The 16,665-nt window shown below is 37.8% G+C and overlaps 1 protein-coding gene across 2 annotated transcripts; it reads right to left on the reverse strand.

The window, feature by feature from the left end:
• Positions 1-9,707: 9,707 nt before the first annotated feature.
• On the reverse strand, positions 9,708-14,915 carry LOC114372381 (CDK5RAP3-like protein). Of its 2 annotated transcripts, none has more exons than XM_028329899.1 (10): positions 14,714-14,915; positions 14,500-14,634; positions 14,099-14,193; positions 13,728-13,822; positions 13,488-13,623; positions 13,108-13,257; positions 12,433-12,951; positions 11,993-12,201; positions 11,121-11,253; positions 9,708-10,043 (listed from the first exon to the last, which is right to left on the reverse strand). In XM_028329899.1, exons 1-10 carry the CDS (start codon positions 14,772-14,774, stop codon positions 9,912-9,914), a joined length of 1,665 nt encoding a protein of 554 aa, XP_028185700.1. In that variant the 5' UTR covers positions 14,775-14,915; the 3' UTR covers positions 9,708-9,911. The 2 variants fall into 2 exon arrangements, with proteins under 2 accessions (XP_028185700.1, XP_028185699.1); XM_028329898.1 differs by having other exon boundaries at positions 13,108-13,260.
• Positions 14,916-16,665: the final 1,750 nt, after the last annotated feature.

Below are 16,665 nucleotides of genomic sequence, written 5' to 3' on the forward strand. Positions count from 1 at the left end.
ACCAAGGGGAGCTTAGACTATGAAGGTTGTTAGGAGGAGTGTGTGGCACGTCTGCATCTCCTGGTAAAGTCGAGGGCATCTGCCCTGAGTGTTGGCTAGTAATAGCTAGCTCGCACCACTTCGGTGGCTAAGGAGTGTCCTCTGATATGGAGACCACAGATCCCTTCGTGAAGTTCTGTCATGACGTAGTCTGCCTATTGATTGTTTAGGCATTTGAGTAGGGGTGTTGTCAACCCTCTTTTGAATAGCTCGTCATCAAGAATGGTGTAGTAGCTGGCCTTCCATTTAAGGCGTCGAGTTTTGTCCTCGTTTCACGGCAGGACCCCTCAAATTAGGAAGTTCTTGTAGGGGGTCATCCAGTTTGGAGCGTCTCTTGGATGATGGTCTTGAGGTGCCCAACCTTCTTGGTGCTAGCCAGCTTGGAGAGTAGGTTCGCTCTGGTATTGCGTTCCCTAGGGATGCAGTACATTTTGAAACATTTGAAATTGTCAATGAGAGACTTCGTTGTGTGATAGTAGTTGAGCAACACTATTTCCTTGGTCTGTTATGTGTTAGCAACCTATCCTTGGAGAAGCTGTAAGTTTGTGTAGCATCGTAGTCGCTTGGCTCTGACTTCTCTGGCTAGCTTTAGACATGCAATAAACGCTTCGTACTCTGCTTGGTTGTTTCAGGCTCTGAAGTTGAGCTTGAGGGTTTGCTCTAAAGTGATATTGTCAAGGCCTTCGAGGATGATCCCTGCCCCACTTCCTTTTACGATGGAGGCCCGTCAATGTAAAGGGTCCACCTGTCTAGGTGGTTGTGTCGTTTCCACCGAATTCTGCATAAAGTCAACCATGAATTGTGTCTTCATGGGGCCATGTGATTCGTACTGAATGTTGAACTTTGACAATTTAACGAACCAAGCTACCATCCTTTCTACGAGTTCAGACTTTCTCAAAACCTGCTTGATAGGGTAGTTCGTCTTGACTACCATTTGATGACTTTGGAAGTAGAGCCTAAGTCATCATGTCAAGGTGATGAGTGCTAGCGCCACCTTTTCGATAATTTGGTAGTGCTTCTCAGCATCATGGAGCATGCGGCTAGTAAAGTAGATAGGGAGATGGTGCTTCCCTTCCTCTTATATGATAGTTGAGCTAACAGCTTCGTCGGCTACTGAGAGATACAGGAGCAGAGATGCTCCTAGCCTGGGTCGACTCAAAACTGGCGATGTGGCTATGGTCTTCTTGAAAGCCAGGAAGGCTTGTTCACAAGTCTCCTCCCTTGAGAAGGGCTCAGTCTTTTTGAGTAGTTTAGAAAATGGCTTTGCCTTTTCGGCGAGCTTTGGGAGGAACTTGCACAGGGAAGCTAGCCTACCATTGAACTTTTGAACTTCTTAGACGTTGGTTAGGCTGCGCATCTCCAATATGGCAGTGCATTTGTCGAGGTTGGCTTCAATCCCCCAGTGTGTGATCATGAAGCCGAGGAACTTGTCGCTGCTTACCCCGAAAGTACATTTTTAAGGGTTGAGGTGCATGTTGTATTTGTGTAGTTCCCCAAAGACTTCTTCCATTTCCGCCACATGTTAGTGTATGCTTTGAGACTTGACAACCATGTCATCCACATATACCTAGACGTTTCGTTCGATCTGTTGTTTAAAGACTCGGTCCATTAGTCATTAGTATGTCGCACCTATATTTTTGAGGCCGAATGGCATGACCTTGTAGCAAAAGTTGGCATCTTCAATGATGAATGTCATTTTCTCCTCGTCTGGAGGATGCATTCTGACCTGGTTGTATCCGGAGTAGACATCCAGGAAGCTTAGCACCTAGAATCTGGACGCTCCATCGACCATCCTGTCATTACTGGGGAAAGGGTATGCGTCTTTCAGGCATACCCTATTCAGATCAATGTAGTCGATGCATATTCACCATTTAACGTTGGCCTTTTTGACCATGACAACATTGGCAAGCCAAGTATGAAACCTGACCTCTTTGATGAAGTTGGCATGGAGGAGCTTGTCGACTTCTTCTTTGACGGCTTTGCGCCGCACTTCTCCCGTCTTCCTTTTCTTCTGTGATATAGGTTTGACCTGGGGCAGATAGCCAATTTGTGGCAAATTATGCCGGGATGGATCCCCGGTATGTCAGATGGTTGTCAGGCAAATAAGTCCGCATTTCTTCGTAGCATGTCAACGATGCGTCGGTGCTCATGACTGATGAGGTCCCTACTGAGCCTTGTGCACTGCCCCGGTTTAGGTCCGAGTTACAGCTGGACAAGCTCTTCGATGGGTTTTAGGCCTTTTTCGGAGGTGTTATTTCATGGATTTATGTCAAATTCTCTGCCCGGGCTGGATTGGTAGAAGGTCAGGGCTCGGATTTGAGACCCTTCGTCCACTATCATGACTTGAGTGCCTTCAGCCACTGTTGGGTGAGGCATGGTAGGCTCCTGGATAGGAGGATACACTGTTACCTTCAGGCTTTATGCATAGCACGACGTGCTTGCTTTTGGTCAGCCTTGATGGTTACAATCTCCCCTGTCAGTGTAGGGAATTTCATTTTTAGATGAGGCGTGGAGACTATGGCTCCAAGCTCATTGAGTGTCTTTCTACTGATTAAGGCAAAGTATGATGTGTTTGCGTCAACCAGTAAATATCTGATGGTAAAGCTCCTAGAGAGCTTGCCTTAACCGAAGGTGGTCATCAAGTCAATGTAGCCTCTGGTCTCAACTCTCTCGCCTGCAAAGACGAGGAGTAGACCAACGTAAAGGTGGACAGTGTTAGGGGAGGCTTCAATTCTTTGGAAGGTTTTCCAGTACAGGATTCCAGTAGAACTTCCCTGGTCGATAAGGACCCTGGACACCTTAAAGTTCTCTATGACGATGGAGACAACCACGAGGTCGTCTTGGTTGACAGGGTTGATGCCCTTGAAGTCCCTGTCCGCAAAGGTGATAGGAGGGAGACTCCGTTGTAAGGGTAAGTTGACAAAATTAATGTCGATGTCCCAAATGGCATGTAGATGTCATTTTCAAGACTGGTTGTACTGTCTTCCATAGAAAAAGCCGCCAGCGATGGTGTTGATTACACCTCTGATGTGTTGAGCGGGTTCTTGCTCCAGTGGAGGTTGTCGCTAACGTTGTTGTTGTTGTTGTTGTCTTGGTCTGCCTCAGTCTTCTGCTCTTCTTTTGTCTGCTTCCTGGTTCTTGTTCTACTCCTCTGGATGTCCTTTGGGTCTTGCTCCTGCTTGGTTGTTGTCTGATCTCTTAACAAACTGGGCTAAGTACCCAACCTATATAAGTTCTTTTATCTTGTCCTTTAGGGCGTAGCAGTCTTTGATGTTGGGACCAATATCGCGGTGATATCAACAATATTTGGTTGTGTCTGACCACGGCTTGGGAGGTTTCGTCTGGGGTAGCTGGATGGGTACCTCGAGGTTGAATGCTTTCTCGAGAATCATGGTGTGATTGGCCCTAGGGGTGTGTAATGCTCGTACTTGGGCCCTTTGGAGAAGGGCTAACACTTGTTTGGCTTATGCCTCTTGTCCGACTTGTGCGCGTTGGGCTTAGTGTGTGCTTCATGCTTGTCGCGCTTTTGTTCGGCTTGGCGAACTTCATTCCAAAATCTAGACATTTCTTCCATCTGGATGTAGTCCTTGGCTCATTCACGCAGTTCGTCCATGATACCGAGTGATTTTTTGCACAAATTGTCTAGTAACTTGTCGGGACATAAGGCGAGGAACAAGGAATGCAACGCTACCTAGGGATTGAGATTTCAGATCTGAACGGGTGTGCACCCAAATTTGTTCATTAACTTTCTGAAGGACTCATCGTCTGCTTGTCGCGGACTAGCCAAGGCGGCCGAGGTCATGCGATGAGACTGTAGAAGCAAATCTTCATGATGAATCAAGAGTGATTCAAAGATGTTTTGATGATAACAAAGATTATAACAAAAGATGATGACAAAGGTGATGACAAAAAGCTCAAAGGTCAATCAAAGAATGAGTTCAAGATGTTCAAGATAGAATCAAGAACACTTCAAGATTCAAGAGGAAAGTTGAATTCAAGAATCAAGAATCAAGATTCAAGAGATCAAGGTTCAAGACTCAAGATTCAAGAATCAAGAAAAGGCTATTCAAGAATCAAGAAAAAAGCTTAATCAAGATAAGTATGAAAAGGTTTTTTTCAAAAACTGAGTAGCACATGGATTTTTCTCAAAACATGTTTACCAAAGAGTTTTTACTCTCTGGTAATCGATTACCAGATTATTGTAATCGATTACCAGTAGCGAAATGGATTTGAAAAAGTTTTCAAACTGAATTTACAACTTTCTAATTAATTTCAAAAAGTTGTAATCGATTACAATGTTTTAGTAATCCGTTACCAGTGCCTTTGAACGTTGAAATTCAAATTCAAATGCCAAGAGTCACATCCTTTCACATAAAAGCCTTGTGTAATCGATTACACTGATTTGGTAATCGATTACCAGTGACTGTTTCTAAATAAATCAAAAGATGTAACTCTTCAAAAGGTTTTTGACTTTTTCAAATTGGTTTTAAGTTTTTCTAAAAGTTATAACTCTTCTAAATGGTCTTCTTGACTAGACATGAAGAGTCTATAAAAGCAAGCCTTTGTTTTGCATTTTCATTCATTTCATTCTATCAATCAATCTTTTCCAATTCATTCTTTACACAAGCAAGTTTTCCACATTGATTTCTAAGTCTCTTTGAACTTCTTCTTCTTCTTCCTTTTGCCAAAAGCTTTCCAAAGTTTTCTGGTTTTTCTAAACCTTGAAAACTTGTGTTATTCATCTTTTTCATTCCCTTCTCCCTTTGCCAAAAAGAATTCGCTAAGGGCTAACCGCATGAATTCTTTTTGTGTCTCTCTTCTCCCTTTTCCAAAAGAACGAAGGACTAACCGCCTGAATTCTTTTGTGTCTCCCTTCTCCCTTGTCAAAGAATTCAAAACGACACTGTCTGAGAATTCTTTTGATTCTTCCCATTCCTTTATACAAAAGTGTTCAAAGGACTAACCACCTGAGAATTCTTTTGTATCCCCATTCACAAAGTATCAAAGGTTTAACCGCCTGAGATCTTTGTCTTAACACATTGGAGGGTACATCCTTTGTGGTACAAGTGGAGGGTACATCTACTTGGGTTTGACTGAGAACAAGAGAGGGTACATCTCTTGTGGATCAGTTCTAGTGGAGGGTACATCCACTAGGGTTTCAAAGAGAACAAGGGAGGGTACATCCCTTGTGGATCTTTGCTTGTAAAAGGATTTTTACAAGACTGAAAGAAATCTCAAGGATCGTAGGTCACTTGGGGACTGGATGTAGGCACGGGTTATTGCCGAACCAGTATAAAAACTCTTGTGTTTGTCTCCTTCTTCCCTACTCTTTTAATTTCTGCTGTGCATTTAATTTCCGCTTTTACTTTCTATTATGTTTCTCTTCTACTCCTTATTCTCTTAACAACATAAGTAAAAGCCGTAGAAGAGTAAATTTTTTAATTAGTAAAGGTTTAGGAATAATTAATTCAACCCCCCTTCTTAATTATTCTGAGGCCACTCGATCCAACAGAGACCTGCTAATGGCGTATTGTGCACTGAACTGTTCAATGAGGGTGTCGATGCTGTCTATAGATCTGGGTGGGAGTCCATCGTACCAGGTCAATGCTACTCCCTTGAAAGATGTAGGGAGGACAAAACATAGAATCGCATTATCGTTGGTGTAGAGGTTCGCCTGTGTCAGGAAAGCATCTAGGTGCTCGTCTAGATTTGTTGTCCCATCGTACCACTCGAGGTTGAGTGGTTTCCACCCCAAAGGTATGTCTGTCTCCATAATGCGGTCGACAAAAGAATGCCGACAGACAGTTTGTGCCGATGGACATTGCATGTAGGAAAGACTTAGGTTATCTATAGTGTCGCCTATGCATCGGGGGTATGATTCTCCTTGGGTTTCGGGCAAGATGTGGGTGGATTGCTCGTCGCCTTGGGGACGTCTAACACGAGCCTCTAGCTGGTCATGGTTAGCTTTTAGCTTTGTCAACTTTTCCTCGTGGCGTTGCTCCATCTCCATAATGCGATTTTGGAGTTGTTGTAAAGTGTCTTTGTCTGTCATAGCTGCCAAACGAGGATGGGAGTCAGTGAAGGGTGTCTCGCGTTTGAGGTCAGACTAAGTGCTAACCATGGATGACTATGAGAGGATTGACGAGAGGTCGTGGGGTATGTTTTACCACAACCCCACGGTGGGCGCCAAATGTTCTTACCAAAATCCGAAATCGTGGCACGTTAGGGTGGACGTGGCTGAGTAGGGTGTATATGACTGTCGTGTAGAAGGGTTCGATGTAACCTGTATTTGTATTAGTTTAGCGAGAGTGTCCGTCCTTGCTTGTAGGAGTTGTTGTAGCCTTGTAGATAATTCTTGGCTTATAGATAATAGCCGGGAGCTTAGAGATAATGTTAGAGATAAACATTTGAATAAATAAAGGTAGAAGATAATCATACCTTGTAGATAATGTGGTACTATAGATAATTTAATACTTGTCAATAGATAATATATTCAAGTATATTTGAATATTAGTTAGGTTAGAGATAACCTGTTTGTTGGGGAGCCCGGCTGCTAAGGGTCAAGCATTCATGCTTCTGTAGCAAGGCTAACGTGGAGGGCTGACATGTGTCCATAAGTGTCAAGTAGGATGTCACCTAGATTTGGTGGGTCCTGAACAGTACAGGTAGAATTGAAAGTTAATCCAAATACACATTAAATAAATCAAACATATTGAAACAAAAGCTTATTTGATCCATCCTATTATCATTCCTATTTGTGTGAGCTTATCTTTAAGATACAAAAGTGCATTTATTCTATATTTTAATAAATTATTATCAATTTAATCTTCAAAGTAAATTAAGAATAAATTTAACCTCATAATTTTTTAAAACATTAGTTTTTTGCTCACTAGAAACCCACTAATTGGATCTAACAAATCGATATTATAATGTTTTATGATAAATTATATCTACAGACATACTATTGACCTATAAATCCTTAGTTATTGCCTCCTCAATCTTCCTCCACCTATCTAGTATCTAGTATCTTTCATATTATCTACTTTTCTTATACACTTCTATAGGACTTCATACCTGCCCAAATCACCTAAAACAAATTTTTGCCATTTTTTTTACAAGAGATTCTTTATGCTATCTTTTTATGTTTTTTTCTACAAGAGATGTAACCTTAACTTTTCTTTTCTTTTCATTCTTAACTTTATCTTGTCAAATTTTTCCACTCAACCAATGTGATATTCTTATTTTGGGTACATTTCTTTTCAAAAACATAGTCCCTTCAAAATAACTTTATCCATTATTGAGGTATGCCCAACCATGCAAATATAGAAGACTTGTTGGCTAAAAGGAGAATAACTATTTCCACTACCTAGATTTTAAAATTCTAAGAAAGGACCAAAATAATCCCCTATGCAGTTTCTTACACCTCCACCACCCCGTTCCTCTTCCTCCTCAGTCTTCCCCTCTTTCCTTTGTCTGGTTTCCCTCAACGACGCAAATGGAGGGGATGGTGGCGGCGTCATTGCCACCAACGGTGGGGATTCTAGTTGTTTCCCTCCATGAGCTTTGCATTCTCTTGCACCTCTTCCTCGGTGGCGTCATCACAGTAAACGAATCCCTTTTCCATTCATGTTGCGCCACACTAGCATCGTTGTCGGAGAGGATCTTGTCAACATCTGAGGTTTGGCGATGGTCCAAGAGGGTCTTACGCTCCCTGAGAACCTTCCGAGCAGAGATCGAATCCAACAGCAACTCACCCAACAAGATTGGTGTCGTGCCACACTAGCCACCTCGCCCCCGCCAGATCTGTATCTAGCCACTGCACGCCCCTTGCTCCGTCAAGACCACACACAAGATCTGTTTCTCATTTTTAGATTTTGTTGTTGTTGTTAATGAGTTTGGGTGGTGATCAGGGTGGTTGGGGAAGCTGGGTCAAAAACACAAATATAATTCTGTAATTGTACAATGTATTTTTTTTTACACACATCGGGTAAAAAAAAATTAAGAAAATATGATTTTATTGTACTCTTTATATCATAAATGTATTTCTGCTATTTTTTTTTCACCTTCACTCAATAACGAAAACACAATTTTATTATCTTTATAGGAGGTTAAAAAACAAAAGGAAACATAATTTCATTAAACACTTATACGATGAAATCATGTTCCCGTTGTACTTTGTTTTTTTCACCCCCATATAGGCAACGAAAACACAATTATGTAATGTTTCTATCAAAAGGGTCATTTCGAAATACAATTAAAAAACACCCACATGAATAATGTCATTAGCAATAGTGATAGTGTCAATAGCAACTCTCGCTTAATAGATACATCCTGCTCAATCAACTCAAAAATGATTCAGTTAAAATGTTGATAATGTTGAAATAAACATCAAATAATTATTTCTATCCCATAAATTTATAGTGATACCATGAAAAAATAGAAACAACTAATCATTTTTTTGCCTTTACCAAAATAATAATAATTGATTACTTCTCACTAGATCTAATCCTAACACACTATGAAATGGATGATTGCATAAATCAAACAGATTTGTGCTAATTGTTTTAACTTCTTAGCTTCATGCATATTCCTTGCAATCAAATTATTCCATGACATGTAAATACCACATTCAATGACATGGCCCAACATGAACTGATATTTTACATTATTCATTAGTGATTTTGATAGTAGTGAATATGATATTTCATATTTTTTTTAATAGTAGTGAATGTGAGGTGTCATGGCTCAGGAATTGCTTTGCGCACCCAGCAAATTACTTGTGCATCCAATGCTTTTTCTGTTTTTTCAAAATTATCCCTGAAATATTTACAGATCTGTAATCTGTATTGACCATTACGAATTGTCAATGTGTATGGACCCATACATATTTTTTTTTAAAAAATGTTTCACCAATTAATTTAAAATTAATGACCCATATAGGATTTAAATATGTGATTTTCAAGTTATTAACACGATGCTCGAGCTAATAGACCAATTATGTTATAAAATAAATAATGTCGTTATATATAACACTAAAATTTCTAATGTATATTTAATACACATGTAAATTTATATAATAAATTTTGTGATAATTAATTTTGATGCATTAATTTCTAATGTATATTTAATGCGTATGTACATTTACATAATAAAGTTTGTGACAATTAATTTTGGTGCATTAAATATATTAAAACAAAATCAATTGCCACAAAATTTATTATGTAAATTTACATGTGCATTACATACACATTAAAAATTTTAGTGTTATATATAACAATATTAATTATTTTATAACATAATTAGTCTATTAACTTAATTAGTTAGAGCCTCGTGTTAATGTGAAAGCCACATGTTTGAAAAAAGATTTGTAATCCGCACATACATACGGATTGCCAATCCTTAAGCTTGTGGATTACAAATTCACAAGTTTATGAATTACGAATCCGTAAGTTTGTTAGGGGTAATTTTGGAAAAATAGAAAAAGCACTAGATGCACAAGCAATTTGCTGGGTGCGCAATGCAAGTCCCTCATGGCTCCGGTGGGAAATATTACGCTTGTTGCCTAGGCTCTCCCATCCTTGAAATTCAAAAATATTACCAACGATAAGCCGAAAGAGTTGCATCATCGTGGTATCTTCTGCTTCTAAATCAACAGGAACACAACTACAGAATGACCAAGTACCAAAAGTTACTTCATTCAGTGAGAATTATCAGCGCATGTACCCTTGGCATTGTCAAAGCACTGTTCTTTGTCAGAAATGAACAGGTAATGTAAAAAATAAGAACTAAACAAATTTATCTTCAGCTATTTTGGCCAGCCGCTACTATCCACCACCTAAAGGCTTGATCATCATCGAGGAAATTTCTCTTCCTCATGCTCCAATGCCACTAGTCAAAATAGCATTGATCTCTCCAATTATATTAACTGGTCTTCCATCAAACATGGATGAAAGTGTACTCTCACATAGTTTTTTCAGCTCTTTTGTTTTTGCCACAGCCACATCCTGCAATGCACTCAACAGTTAATTTGTCTCTTATACAAGAACAGGGAGCAGATTAGGGGGAGGGGGTAACATGTAAAGTTCAGTTGTCACAGATATACATATAGAACATAGACCTTTGTCCGCATGGGTACTGTGTAACAAACAATTGAGAACAAGGGGAATCGAGAGTAAGATGGGTTATAATTTGTGTTGCATACAAAAGTCGCACAGAAAATAGAAGGACTAAAGCAATATACTGATCTATATATCCCCTAGTGTAGGCAAAACTAACAGTGAAAATGAAAAAGAAGTCACACTGTTCTGTTCTTGTAAAAAAAACATCTCATCCTGACTCATAATTGTCTTAATCAAAAAATAAGGGTAAATCCGTGACGCTACAAGACCATTTTGCATGTGGAAAATGATGCCCACTCTCACCTTACCTCAACACGTCTGCTAACTGCTATATGCCATGCAAGATTTAAGTACTCCAAAAAGAAAATCCTAATAGAGAACTTGCATGTTTGATGCTGCTCTTTTCGGGAGAAACAAATTTTCTTTACAAAAATTCTCTCTGGAAGTTGATAAAATAAAGTAATTATTTCTTTAAAATAAACTTCAACAAAATATGAATAAATGGTAGATCCTGAGACTTCTGACTGAAGACAGAAACCATTATCAGATTTTTCCATTCTCTTTTTCTTTTATTATTTATCTTTTTCGGGGACCTGCATGTTGCAATGTTTTGACACCATATTTTCAATATATTATAAACTTAAATTTTCTTCTATACATATTTTAGATCAAAATAAATAAAAATCAAGAGACAAAAAAACTCATTAGAACAGTGATTTGATTACCCTTAACACAAACAGGTTGCAGAATAGAATTATGAACTTGTTACTATTACCAGAATAAAGTGTATCTAGTAATAGTTAAAGTGAAGGGATCAAATGTCACTTTTTTGCAACACAGGGACAGAGGGGAAGGGGAGAGAGAGAGAGAGAGAAGGGAGGGTTTATCCTACAAATTTAAAATCAGTTGAACACTACAATTTCTCTCCCCTCAAGATAGGAAGCACACATAGGTAGAACTTACTTGCTTTGACCATGATGAAGATAAAGAATTTTGCAGTTCCATACGTTTAGCAGCCAAGTCCTTCAATCCCTCTTTCAACTTGACTTCATGCTGTTTCTTTTCCTCTAATGAATTGACTAGTCTGTCTAGAAATCTGAAATTTGGCCCAACACCACAATCAATTAACACAAAGATCAGATACAACATACTACTCAAGAAAGAAGAGCCAAATAAAGCATTTGACATGATAAATGCTGTTACTGTTACTACTTAATGTGGATTGGGTGAGTAACTTCCAAAATCGAACAAGCATGTTTATAAGCATAATATAAACAGAAAAAGAAAAACTGCAAGTCCTTCACCCCAAATATTTTAGCACATTTTAAAGGATGAAGAACAGAGAAAAGCATGCTTTAACATGCCATCCTGAACGTGAGCATTTGAAGTTACACAGTAATACAGAAATAGACAAGTTGTAGTTGAAATTCACCAAAAAATCATCATCTTACTACACTACTGTCACTACATGATGAACCAATTACTAAAGCTTTCAACTCTCTTGTTATACAAGCAAAACATTCCAAACATCAAAATAAACTATATCCAATCCAACTATGGGTCTATGCCTCAACCTAAATCATTTTGTCTTGATTTCGTTTGAAGCATAAATCACTTGTTCTTCAAGGTTCCAACTATCATTTCCTGTTAATAATATGCAATACAGTACATAAACTTATAATTGTGTATATTAGTTGCCATTTTCAAAACTAAATTTCAGCTACATCTAGTCATCATAGAAATGCATAACTGAGAAAATATCTGATACAACGGGATAGATAGTGAATGTGCACCTCCTAAGCATGAAATATTAGGAATAAAATATCAAGTAGTACCTTTTGGAGTTAAGAATCATAATCAGATCCCTTGTCTTCCTATTTGTCAGCAATGAAATTGCCAAAGAAATATCATTTTGCATTGTTTCTATAGCATCAGCAGCATACTGCTGTAGTACAAAGGGTGCAACTGCCTGGACTTGATGTTGCAGGGACAAAGTTTCCTCATTCCTCAATTCAGCCAACCGTTGATTTAAAAAGGATTTCATCTGATGGAAAATAAAATCATTACAAAATTTACGATTTAATCTGCAAATAATAAATTCATAGAGGGCAGGTAACTGTTTACTAGTAAGTAATATAACATAAGATGTAAGCAAAATTTGCTAAAACTATGTTTCTTTCTCTGTCTAGGGATGCAATATGAAATTTGGAATTGTATTATCAAAATCAAGAACTTAAATGAGAAAAGATGGTAAATTGGCATAGATATTATATACCTCATACAGATCATCAAGAATCTTATTTCTATACTCCGTATCTAAAAGCTGGCTCCGTTCTTCCTTGTTTCCTGTCAATTGAGATAGGGAATCTGGAAGAGAAGTCTGATTCTCCAGCACTACAGTTGGGGCATTATCATCATCAATGACATCAACCTGAGGAGTATCCACACTAATATCCCAAGATATATCTGCATGTGATCCTATTTCTTGGTTTGATATTGTTGGATCAGATCCGATATCAGAGGCATTAATGATTTCATATGGACCCAATCCATTACCATTATCCTCCGTTTCTTCTACAGTTCCAATGTCCCAATCAATTTGTGAACTCTCCACGGAAATATCCCAGTCAATGTCAGGCACAGCAATTTCAGCATTGTTTATTGCAGGATCGAATTCATTTTTGCTTGAGTGAACATTAACATCATTAATAATCTCAGAGTCAACAGCAACATTTAAAGATGGGGGATTTTCGCACATACTCTTCAAGTTTTGTAGTACATCTCCCAAAGATCTCTGCAGTAATGATTTTCATCTTAAATAAAATACATACTGAACCATGTCAATACTAATCCCTTCATTGTAGGAAGGTCATGCAAAAGAGCTGCAGGAACAATGCATCAAGTATTAATGAGAACTATAAAATGAATAAGAATTGTACTATTGCCTTACATCCTTTTCAGTGTGAGCATCCCTGACAAAATTGGAATAATACTCAATTGCCCGTGACATGTTGCCACTGTTTACAACATCCAGAATTTTGCTAAACGTGCTCGGAAGTAATTGTGCTGTCTCCAAGAGCTCTACTCTGACATTTTTTCCCTGCTAAACAATATAAGCACGACCCACTTGTAAATTGTAATAGAAAAATAAATTGTTTTCTACATGACACAATGACACTAACTAAACTCTTATCCCATTAGATAGGGTCAGTTACATAAACCACACAACACTAAATTGTTTTCTCAAGGATATTATTCATCATAAGATCCCTTATAACACAGCTACATAAATTGTTTCCTACTCAACACAAACAACCCAATAATGCAAACCTGTAAGCCAAGCTCCTGGCAAGCTTCAGCATATTTGGTGGCTGAAAGTGCAGCACTTCTTTTTATATCAGCCTCCTTGCGATCTAGCTCTGAAAGCTGCTGCTGAATCTTCTGCACCTGTTTCCTCTGGTAAGGGCTTCAAAATGAAAACAAATACTCAGCACCAAAAAACCAAACCCTTCAAACAAATAGAACACCACATGTTTCTCTTCATGAAAACCAAAAGATCACAATGCTCACATTTCATAGCTCACATTTTGAATCAGAATCTGCGCAGCCTCTCCAAGGAAAACATGATCCTTCTCAAAGGAACGTGCAATTGCTTCCCACACACCCTACCCAAATAATAATAACCACAATTAACAATAAAAGGACTATAATGTACATAATATGAATGATTATAGTGCACATTTTTGTTTCAACCTTTTAGGAAAACACTTGGACCTAGTTCCTTAGGTGTTTTTGGTGTTGTTCTTTAATCAGAATTAGAGTTTTACGTTAGTAACTTGCATAATAAAGGTTTGCATTAAAAGTCAGCATAAACTATCCACACAAATCTTCAATCTAATTAGACAACAACTCCAAAAACACCATAAGAAACTGTATCTTACCGCAGCACCTGATAAACGACCAAATATGTTCCGGCTCTCCGAAGTAGACTTCAAGAGATTACCATATATCTGTTTGGCCTCCAAATAATTAATCCCTAAAAATAACATCCCACTTTAGTCACAATAAAAGAGTTATAAGGTTGGCTTGGGGATTGAAAGAAGAAGGTAGGAGGGAGAGGTTGTGGGTTCGAATTCCTTCCATTAACAAAAACTAACAAACTAAAAACTAACACTAGCCGATAAAAAAAAACCTTTAGTCATAAAAATTATCTAATTTAACCAGCCAAAATTTACATTGATAATTCATAATCAGTGAACAAATAACATTAACACATTTTGGTCAACACACAACAACATTACGTAAATTGCATAAATTTTAAAAATAGGCATAAAATTTGAACCTTCGGGGTCTAGGGTTTGGAAAAAGGGGTCGGAGTCCTTAGGGAGGGAGGGGAACTCCTTGGAAATTCGTGCCCTGATCGCCGCCACGCGCTTGCGCCAATCCGCGGGCACTCGCTTGCGATCCACCAACCATTCTGCAAAGTTCACAAATTCGAACTCAAAATAAAAAACCAAGAAAATAAAAAAGATGAAAGAAGGAAAGGAAATTGGGACCTCCGAGACGAGAGAAAGTGATGTCGATAGGGAGATTGCGAACGTCATCGGGAGACTGCATTGGAAGGAATTGAGTGAATGGATGAATCGTCGCAACTCAAATATGGGAGCGTTTGTTGTTGGAAATTCGGGGTTTTGGATTTTGCAGAACGCTCTTCTACGACATCACACACAGCATCGACTCGCAGCAGCTTCAACTGGTTTGGTAATAAATTTTTCATTTTTTATTTTGTCGTGTACTGCTATGGTTCTGTTAAGTTTTTGAGATAATTTTTTTGAATTTGACAATAAATCATATTTTTTTTAATTTACTTAATATTAAATTATAAAATTCAATAATTAATTTATTATTAAATTATTTATAAAATTAATTTATCATATTTTTTATATATTTAAAACTGAATTTAAATTTTTAATCTTGTATGGACTAATTTGTCATTACTCATTTTTGAGATCAGTATTTACACTAAATGTAAATTTCTCTTGTTTCTTAGAAATTGATGATTTTTTAGGTGTTTTGTAATGGTTGTTTTTAATAAATTGCCCTGGAAAGATTTTCATAATGTGTTTTAACATGTAAGTTCTATTTTTGCTGAGTAAGTTCAGCAAAAAGATACTCTTGGTAAAAAATAGTAAAAAAATTATTGTTGCAAAAGTTAATAGTACTATTCTTAAAAAATTAGTAAAAAAAAGTATTATCACAAAACTTTTTAAATTGATTTGTTAAAACTGAATTTCACAATTATTTTATCTTGTTAGAAAGATGTTTATGTTAGTTTCAAATAATAAAAAGTAACAGTCAGATTGATTTTGGAAAAAGAGAGAAAGTTACACATCGGTGGCTATGTCAAAATTGGGAAGCACGTTGCCTTGCCGTCCTTATGAAATTAGTAGGATTTTTGGTAGATTTTTGTTAATCAATTGGATTGTCTTGTTAGAAAGCTAAGAATATTGTCTTTAAGGATATGTAAAAAGTTTCTTTGACAGAAATCATTTATTAAATTTCACATAGCCTTGAATTGGCCATATTTTCTAGGATTAGGGTTTTGATGATTGTTACATTATTGTGTTAAATTGTCTATTTTTTACTAAGTGTTGGATTGATGGATTTAATTGTTGCCATGTGTAATTGTGATATGTTTGAAATTGTTTGGAAGACCTAGGAAGTGCTAATTCTAGGCAATTATTCTCGTTTGCATTATTTTAACTGAAAAGCACGTAATTATTGTGTGTGAAATGGTTGGTTTCCTACCGTAGTCTGTAATTACTTGTGTGATTGATGTTGTAGTGTGGTAGTTACAGGGACTTGGGCATGAGTTTTGGTGTCGACTAGAACCTTGTTCTAGTATGCACGGTATATCTCAAAAGACATGCCTTGTTGTGGGCTAGTTCACAAGGACTTGGGTACGAGTGCTAGTGTGACTACTATTCTATTCTAGTAAGAATGGGCACTTGAGAGACATGCAAGCATACGTGAATATGCGGTGGAATGCTAAGATGCAAGTTGAAGAGAGTCGCGTGCGGGCATTATGCTAGAAAGTTGTTAAAGCTCATTAGGCAACGGCCGATTGGTGGTTTTCACACCACGAGGTGTGGGGGGACAAGGTCCTCACTTATATACATATATTGTTCGAGCCGAGATGGGATCTCAAACTCGATTCGTCTTTTGTCGATGCTGCAGTCGGACCCCAAAGCGACAAGAAAATAAACCCTTGGTGAGGAATGTGTTAAGGAGTTAGTCCCCAAGGAAATGGATGACCATAATAGGTATATTAGCAGATGAAGTGTAAGGCAGTTTGACCTTGTGGGTGTGGCATCAATTTGGTGCTTATATTTGTAATTGGACTTATCATTGTTATTTTCATATTTTCTTATTTATGAGAATATTCTCTTTGTAAAACTTCCAGAATTTGGTGTAGACCTTGATAAACATTTTTTCAGTAAATAATGAC

This window comes from Glycine soja, chromosome 10 (genome assembly GCF_004193775.1).
Source record: "Glycine soja cultivar W05 chromosome 10, ASM419377v2, whole genome shotgun sequence".
Taxonomy (NCBI): domain Eukaryota; kingdom Viridiplantae; phylum Streptophyta; class Magnoliopsida; order Fabales; family Fabaceae; genus Glycine; species Glycine soja.

Bases quoted from the DNA above. Each gene is read 5' to 3' on its own strand.
- LOC114372381 (XM_028329898.1), bottom strand. From the start codon at position 14,774: ATGCAGTCTCCCGATGACGTTCGCAATCTCCCTATCGACATCACTTTC. The intron at 12,952-13,107 runs GTAAGGCAATAG...TCATTACTGCAG, and splicing joins ATGCTCACACTGAAAAGGAT to AGATCTTTGGGAGATGTACT. The intron at 12,202-12,432 runs GTATATAATATC...ATTTTCCATCAG, and splicing joins TTCTTGATGATCTGTATGAG to ATGAAATCCTTTTTAAATCA.